At 42.7% G+C, this 8,869-nt stretch overlaps 1 protein-coding gene across 2 annotated transcripts; it reads right to left on the bottom strand.

The window, feature by feature from the left end:
- Positions 1-388: 388 nt before the first annotated feature.
- Positions 389-8,567, bottom strand: LOC135385388 (prenylated Rab acceptor protein 1-like). Of its 2 annotated transcripts, XM_064614674.1 has the most exons (6): positions 8,222-8,567; positions 6,807-7,019; positions 4,294-4,391; positions 4,133-4,234; positions 1,084-1,174; positions 389-654 (listed from the first exon to the last, which is right to left on the bottom strand). In XM_064614674.1, exons 1-6 carry the CDS (start codon positions 8,308-8,310, stop codon positions 651-653), a joined length of 597 nt encoding a protein of 198 aa, XP_064470744.1. In that variant the 5' UTR covers positions 8,311-8,567; the 3' UTR covers positions 389-650. The 2 variants fall into 2 exon arrangements, with proteins under 2 accessions (XP_064470744.1, XP_064470745.1); XM_064614675.1 differs by lacking the exon at positions 389-654 and having other exon boundaries at positions 1,080-1,174.
- Between the last annotated feature and the right edge of the window lie 302 nt (positions 8,568-8,869).

The raw sequence follows: 8,869 nt of genomic DNA, 5'->3' as shown, positions 1-8,869 counted from the left end.
AGGGTCAGTGCAAACAGAGTCTCACATCGTGGATGGCATCAGTGTGCCACAGTATCGCAACACCCACGGAACTCTCAATGCAGAGCACGAATCAGTGTTTTATGGTGGTGGAGGCCAGTGGAAGCCAACAGTGCAAATTGCACTAGTACATGTGTGGTACTGGTATAAATGTGACCATCTCTACATAGGATGCTGGAGTTAGAGCAACCAATAAGAACCCTTGGTTCCTATTGGTTCCTTGGACTTTAATGTACAAAAAACATATGCTTTGACTGACTCTGGGCCCGCACTGCTCCTAATTTCACTACAATACAAACTCTGATGGATTCCACAGCATCCACCTACTGTATTGCAAGGAAAACATGTGAACATAAATTTGCTGTTCATGTCTGCAAGTCACATTTTTTATTTTACATGTTCTTGTAAATTACAAACCCAATCACAAAAATTTATGCCGCCCGGCTTGTGGCTATTTCCAGTCCTATGTACAATAAAAGTGCAAAATATATTAGAAATGCATTATACAGCAAGCAGCACGGACAAAAATTTTCGGAAGGATAATGCCAATGTGATGCTCCTTGGCTGAACCACCTTGCTAGAGCTTCTTGTCTGCCTTGCAAAGCGCATACTCCTTGGAACAGTCTAGTGCTTCATCTGTAAGCAAATTACATACACAGATATATGTGACAAGATGAACCAGTTTGCATGTGTACCAGCAGTGACTAAAAACCGTTTCTTCTGTGGCATAGGTCTTGTGTGTCCGAGCATGGTGTAGGCCCTTCCCAAAGTAGATAAGAGACAATCAAAATATCTGCATATTCTATGGTTACATACTGTGCAGCTCAGTGCAGTGAGGACATCATGAATAAAAATCACTAGCGGCAAAGGAACATCAGTGAAATAACTTTTCTTACAATATAAATGTGGGTAGCAAATGTGCAAACTTGTGAATGTTGTTGCTGTTGTCAGTATTAAATAACATTATTTGCTTGGCCTATTTTGGAGCTATGCCAGCACACCATGTATATATTCTTGTTATTCTGCAACTTGTAGTAGTTATGTATCTTGTGGTATTCTGCTTACACTGTCTGCGTTTGGAGTTCAAATCCTTCCACAGGAACATCTTCGACCGCATACAGTGTTGCATGGAGCATTATTGTGAAGAAGGATGCCCCTGTAATATTAAGAACACATCTATCATTACCTACTCCTCTCAGCATATTCGGGTCAGGTTTTCACTGTCACTCATCAATATGTTTTATGCCTGAAAAAATAAGTTGCTCATGATTAACTGATGATTTTGATGTACTGAGGGACCCCGCCGAGACCAATTTGTTTCACTGAAAGTCAGTTCGCTGATATGGAAACTAGTGCTGTCCGAATCGTCATTTAAAACCGAAGCGAATCCAAAGTGCACTTAACCGTATGCATATATACAGTGCATATACAAATACAGCTGGACCTCGTTAACATGACATCCCCGCTTTATGGCCGTTCTTCTTGCGAACTTTCCCTGCCAATGGCCTCTGCATGTAACTCTTTTTTGTTAATAGGACATCTTGTTTATATGACAATGACCGGAATTTTCTGCAAAACTAGGGGCAAACAGGTGTACTTTACCCTAATTACTACGATCGTTGGTCACTGAACCGGCGGTTCTCCTGACCTATAACGGCCAAAATGCGGGCCCGCCTTGGGGCTGACTCGTGATGCCCCTGTCTGACGTGCTTGAAAGAGCAGTGTCCTTGGTCATAGTGACCTTCTGTAGTCATACGGCATTCATTAACCATGTTTGAGAATAAGCGCAAACGAACAGAGCTGATCACCGGAATGATGAAGCATGCATGCATACATTGCACCATACATTCTTTTAAAATGCCTCAGTATTCATATTCTCTTGCCTGCTTATGTAATTTTCTACTTTTCAAAGCGCATGACTCGTAACATGAGGAGTCCATTATGACAACTCGGTTTATGAACAAAATTGGCGGGAATGGCCGTGGTCATATTAACGAGTTTCGACTGTATACAGCACGTAACATACTTTCTTGTATATTTGGTATATGTATACGTTCTCCTGTGGCTTTCTTCGAATTTACGCACACAGCTTAGGAATTATCAAAGTATTTGAAAGATATATCGCTTCTGTTTGAGCATATAATTCCATATTCGATTCAGAATTCAAACAGAATAGTGCACCAGTATCTACTTTGGTATTCAAAGTATCGGAATATCTGCACAACTTTAATGAAATTTACGTATTTGGAGGAGGTGAATTTACCCTTTTTGAAGTTTGCTAACTCATCACCTTTGCAGAGAAACCATGCAATGAGACAAGTAACAAATGTTCTTTTTGTTGCTAGTTACAGCCAAAACTAGGCAAATGCTAAAGGAAAATGACTGAAAGAACCACCATATAGATTTAGAGCCATGCAAATCATGGCCTACTTTATTCTGGAACGACCATCTCACTTGACCCACGCTCCAGCACTGATGTTTTTGTTTCTGCTTTTCCTACAAGAGCATTGGGGGCGCCACGCACATTCCGTACTCATCTCTCCTTTGCGGAGTTTATCGCAGAGTTGCACGGGCTATAACACGCATGGTTCTACTAACTGCAGTTGTTTATGGGCATTACAATTTTTTTTGTTATTCTTGTTTCTTCTCACTGGTTGTCACCATATAGACCACTGGTTGTCACGCAGCAAACCACTGCAGAGAACGTATGCTATAAAAGCTGTGCTGCTGGCAACCTGGCACATGGATGACAAAAGATGATTGATATTTCGTGTGCACACAGGGTTAGGAGCTGCATATGGAGAAGAGAAAAATCCTGTTTCATTATGTCAACAAATCATATTCCTTACACATCCAAAGTAGTGGCCGTTGCCTGCTCGTATGAGACACAACCATTGATCTGTGTGCTACATGGGAGCAGATCATTACGAAGAGGGCACTTGAACTGCTGTTAACTTGTGTCTAGCATATACGTACTTAGCAAACTTACACAATATATCACTCTCAGTTCCTGCACCGCCACTGCGCGAAGCAATCTGCTTGCCGAGTACTGCACAATGTTATAGTGCCCCTTGGGCTCAACACATTTCTTATAAGTATTCATCTACTCGGTACCCTCTTTACCCAATCGATCTGCCTCTCACTAAAAACCAAGCACCTTGTATTGCACTCAAGTTGCGAACAGGGGGTGGAAGACGTGCAGTATCTCGGGACACGACAAAGAGTGTTGACACAAAGTATGTCCTTCACAAAGCAAGTAGGCATCTACAGTATATTTACTATCAGTATTGCGGATTTTTCACGATGTCCCCTCCCTGCTGAATAATTCGTAAACAGGTGGCGCTGCGTACCAATCGTGTCAAGGAGGAGATGGAATATCGAAGAGTCTCTTGCGGTTGTTCCATATCTGCTGTTAACCCCATGTGCGAAGTAGTCGGATGAACACGTAATTGGCAGCTGTGTACGTATAAGAAATACGTAAACCAAGGCAAATTAATTACAGGAAAAATCACTAGCGTCAATGTGTTTTTTTTTTTTTTTCTGGAATATTTTTTGCTTGAGGTTCCAGTCGGTAAAACAGAATCCAAAAGCGTCCGAAGTGAAATTTAAAAGTTAGGAATTTTATTTAATTAGCATGTGCAAATGAGTCGCTCACTGCTCAGTTGTTGGCTGATGTCTCAGGGATGCTGACTCAAAAGAAGAGCCAGAAAGCTGTACACGGTACAGAATGGATGTGCTTTCGTTGTATATTTGAACAGCTGTTTTAGGGAATGTGGGCAGCGCACCAAGCAGACATTTCACCAATGGGAGGAGAAAACCGCGATGAGGTTCTGCGAACAGCTGCTTCATGAGAATTTGGGAAAGTGGTTTGGTCGCTCTCCATAAAGCTAGTCGTGGTGCAAATATCTAAAGCTCTCATCAAAAATTGAATGTTGTTAAGAACAGTATTTGTGTATTTGTAAAGTTTGTTGTTCATCACATTTCCAAAATGCACCTTTCTTTTGCACGTTTCCCTTCCTTCCTCCTTAGACCCTGATATACTATGTTGCATTCTGAAGTAAGATGCTGTTTCTGCATGCAACAGTTCTATTCTTAAAGCTTATGCACTGCTTACCAATCACCCAGAAGACTGCGGCTCCAGCACCAGCCAGGTAAAAGAGGGGAAAGCACATCATGCCAACAAGGCAGTACTGTTGGACTGCTGTGAGCTCACGATCTGCAACAGAGCCTCGGTAAACAAACGCCGTTAACTAAAGGAAAATCTTTCATACTCACTGAACAGACGCAATTTCCCTTCAGCACTCTTCAGGCGTATGATGTAAGCACCACCCATTGCTGCAGCAATAGCTATCAGTAACAACGGAGAAGTTAGGCTGCAAGAGATGCGGACCATTTATTTGAGTTAGACCCAACTGAGGAGAGCAGGGTGGAAACTGTTAATGAGGTCACTTGACTTTAACTTAATTGAGCTTGCTGCTAAATGTATACCCACTATTTTGTTTTAAAAGGAAGATTGTGTTGCCAGAGGTAGTTCACTGCCGAATTTGCTGAACGAAAGTTTCACCGTGTCCCAGGCCTAGTGTTAAAGTTTTTGTGGTTCACATCAAGGATCAGCATCTAGACATTTCCCTGTATAGCCCCGACAATTCTTAAAGGTCATTCACTCCAGTGACACATGGGTTTTATTTATTTATTTATACTGTTAGTCCCAATCGACCGATATGGATGGTTTATACATATTAAGTGAAAAATAATCATTTTCTCCATCATCTGTTGGCGACTCAATTTACATCCTTTTATAGCAGCTGCAAGATTGTAGTTTTCTACTGTTTTGCACATTTTTTGTTATCACTTGTACTTCACAGCATAGGCGCCGACTGCGGGGGGGCGCGGGGGCCCTCGCCCCCCCGGAACATGAACTGGGGGGACGGCGCTTCCCCCGGGAAGTCCCGCTAAGAGGCTGACACCAACCTTTGGGGCTCGGCGCGCCCGGGTCAAAAGAGCGAAGAGGCACCAACCCATAAATGCATCTTGCAATTTGTAAAATATGTATCCGCCCACCATGCTCATTATCACAGTAGAAGGTGAGGCGAAGAAACACAGAGGATGACACAACACATAGCCTGAATTTCGCGCAAAGCAATCAGATCAATGAAACGAAGCAGTCGAAAAAGTACCAACAGCTGCCAGTGAGGTGTAACAGTAGGATCTTCGGAACGCATATTCGTTGGGAGCGGGTTCAACTCCCGCTGCTCCATTTCATTGACCATATTCATTATATTGCGCGCATTTCGGGTCAAACACCGAGGATTCAATACATTTTGTTCTTTTTGCACTCAGTTTTCAAAGGCATAATGCCTTCAGTTGTGCACATGTTCACTGTTTACGTTCTCTCTGTTTTTTCTGTTCTTCCTTCCTCTTATTTCTATACCAGTTCTGTATACATCATAGGATCCCGCCAGAGTGTGCGATTCTTCAGCTTTAGTTTTGTGTTCTTCTTTTTTCTTTTCCTTTGCTTTCCTTCTTTTTGTTTTCTCATTTTCTTTGCCTCTTTTGACTTCCCCCTTTCATATTTTTTTTTTTAATAACAAGCCGACATCCATCTGGCTTACCTTTCCTTTTTTTTTCGTAATAAACATACCCCCGCTCCCCCCGCCAGAGAGCGCCCTTGCCCCCTCTGGGAAAATGAAAACTCTCCGCCTCTGCTTCACAGATCTTCACAGACGCTTAAGATTTACATGCATGTGGTAAAAATATCGGACCAGAAAAGGTATGTCAGAAATGCATTTGACAAACAGATCCTTTTGCAAAATTGTGCATTCTACCAAACAGTCCTTTTGAAGCTAATACAATGATTAATGCACTGTTCACTGGGGTGCACAAACTTTTGGTACTTCCCCACCCCCCACCTTCTGCATTTATAAACTTGCACTTGTTTTGGTGCCATTGTATCTCATTCGTCATTCTCCCTCCACAACTGCTACAGAAAGACTTACAAAGCTATTGCTTCAAGGAACCGTGGAAGGAACCTTGAACGTATAGTTTTTAGTGGTATGAAGGTACTACCGCCACGAAGAGTCGTGCAAAATACTTCCTTCGGGAAGCTCACATTTCCCGAGAAAATCGGTTCATAAGAATGTGCACAGTGGCGGTGACCTCTCCCAGCTCTTTCCTGCATGTTGCGACGTCGTTCTGAACCGAGTACTTTTATTGGGTGCCGACAATTGTCTGACAGTGTGGGAGCAATGCGACTGGCCAACTGCTGTGTGTCACACATGGAATACACTGTGCCAAATACAACCACAAAAAGGAAGACAGAGAGGAGATGGTGCGACACTATATCGGCAAATGAGATGGCGTCGCAGGCTGGCAGCCGAGGGAAGAAGTTTTCTGGCTCACGGAAATTGAACGTGCAGGAACAACAACTTTATTTTAATGATTGTGATCGTGGAGTTTCATCGCCAGGGGTGATACCCTGCCCCATTGCAGGCGTTACCACTTGTGTCCCAGGATTGCACTGATACTATCTGTGCTAACACAAAGACTGTAATCATAATTCCTTACCCCTCCTAACATTGTTTTGCTTGTTTTTTTGTTTAAAGCCCTTTAATGCTCATTTACAATAAATCAGGGATCAATATTGTTGGCAGTACTAAATTCATCCATATAGCCACATTAGTGTTGAAAAGGCCAGAGTGACACCTTTCTTTGCTTTTAATTTGATTTCTAAAAATAACGTTGCATATAGCACAGACGTAGGTCATCACGTGCAAACTGAACTGACTTACATGCAATAGATAATGAGTCCCAGGAAGACAAAAAGGTAGTTGCTCTGGTAATGTTCCACATTTCTCACTACTCTCGTGGTAGCCTGGGTCAGTGTTTTAGGCACCTGGAATCTGTTGAAATCAGCGAACTGCCTCCAGGGCTTGATGCTCTGCCTCTTCTGACTAAGCCATTGTTTTGCTGCTGCAGGGGTTGGTGGGAACAGGCTACTTTTGCTGAAATGAAGATAAGGTGCACGCTTGACAGGTTATTTTGTTCCATACAATGGTATAGCAAAGTGGTAAACCAAAGTTGGTCGACACATATTGCCGAAGTTGCATGACAAGGATGCACTGTACAATGTGTACGCTATGACTAGATCGTAATGAGTTTCACGCAAATGCATGTTTTTTCTCAACATGGTTTCGTGTCTGGACAAAAATAAAGAATAAACGTTTGGTCGTGGTCTGTAGCAGGTTAGAAGTGTCCTCTTGTGCATATAAATGCATGTTTTACACGTTATGGCACCTGCATGAAAATGCGCACATAGTGAATATTTTGCCAGATGGCCAGGTGCCAGAGCTTTCGTTTTCTTTTTTCCATGAAATTGTTTTGCTGGCTTTGGGGATATTTTCTGTTTCTGTGTTGCCCTACCCGGCTGCTCCACTGTGCGAAATACTGCCCACAAATGTTCAAGATCTATTCTTACAGTGGCATTTAAGGCTTGTGCCATCCCATGGCGTTGGAGTGTGTTCACTGTGCTTGTATGGCCGGTGGGCCGCACTTTGCCTTCGCCACTTTCTTGCAAAGAGTAGCGGCGCTCGCATTTTGATCTGATCTGTGGTGCAGTGCCGAAAGGAAAGACTTCAGCTGCATGATTTATGTCTGGCACAAGTGTCCTTTGTTATTTGCCCTTGAACGAAGGCGGCTTTATGTTACCACATTGTTTCGATACAATGCCCAAATTTTGTCAAATACGCATTAGAAGCATTGCTTTCATACTAAGGACGATGAAGGACATTGCATATATTTGCTGTTTTTACTGCATATGTTAAAGATTTTTGGTACACAGTTGCATGCGTATTTCGGGAGTTTTTAGTTATGACGAATAAATTTGAAACGGCAGCAAAAATGCCACGTCATGCGAACAGCCTTCACCCGTGATCTGCCCAGGGTCAAATCTACCTCCTTCGCTCCAGAAATCACGATGCCGTTGTCTGCGATTATATACATCAACGACTGCAAACATACCGTTGTGATACTCAAAACGCTGTGTGCAGAGACACGAAGCTTTTCCATTCCCCACCCAGAAGCATCCATATTTTGCTTTCATCCAACGTCATTAAAGCGAGCTTCGGCAGTAGTATTGGACATGCACAAGCAGGAATGCCTTTGTAATCCGTTTATCTTCGTGAACTTACTTCTTTGAGGAACATACCTTTTCGGTTGATCGCCATCCACGAGAGCAACCATGTCCCCAGTGAGCTGCGAGATATCTAAGTGTACGGTATCTTTGCTCTCCATCATTGTATGATGGTTTGGCAGGTGGGAGGATTGCAATTTCGAGACTGCTGCGCTGGACGTGAGCTAACCAACAAGACAAGCTAACGACACATAGATAGAACGGGAACTCTCGTACACAACCTTTTCGTTCTGCGTGTTGTTGATGGGAATCTGTAGCCAATGAGACCAATAAAGCAACTGCGTGATATGTGTCAGACAAGCAGGTGTGGAGGTCTCACGGCCAACGCAGCTTTAAAGGTCCAAAGAAAAATAAACAAACCTACTCTTGATAACGATACCGCTAACGCTTCGAGTAAGTGCAGGTTTCATTTTCGGTTTCGATGTACTGCGAGCTGTCAAAATTTTAGCATAGCGGTATCCCATGCACGATACCGGGTGTTTCACCTTGTTAAAAAAATGTGTAGCGTATGTTATGTGGAATTGTACGGTTTTGGATATGCACAATGCGTTAAATGATCATGCGTTTGTATTCATCAGACTTGTACAGTAATTGAATATCTAATCGTATCTTTAAAAAAAAAAACTTTTGCGAGTACATTTTTGGTATCTTGCAAATACTTTT

This window comes from Ornithodoros turicata, chromosome 2 (assembly GCF_037126465.1).
Source record: "Ornithodoros turicata isolate Travis chromosome 2, ASM3712646v1, whole genome shotgun sequence".
In the NCBI taxonomy this organism is placed as follows: Eukaryota; Metazoa; Arthropoda; class Arachnida; order Ixodida; family Argasidae; genus Ornithodoros; species Ornithodoros turicata.
The sequence above is the reverse complement of the archived record's forward strand: the minus strand, read 5'-3'. Positions and strand labels throughout refer to the sequence as shown.

Coding starts and splice junctions, on each gene's coding strand:
- LOC135385388 (XM_064614674.1), bottom strand. CDS start 8,310: ATGATGGAGAGCAAAGATACCGTACACTTAGATATCTCGCAGCTCACT. Junction 7,020..8,221: donor GATGGCGATCAACCGAAAAG/GTATGTTCCTCA, acceptor TCTTCATTTCAG/CAAAAGTAGCCTGTTCCCAC. Junction 4,235..4,293: donor AGGGAAATTGCGTCTGTTCA/GTGAGTATGAAA, acceptor GCTCTGTTGCAG/ATCGTGAGCTCACAGCAGTC.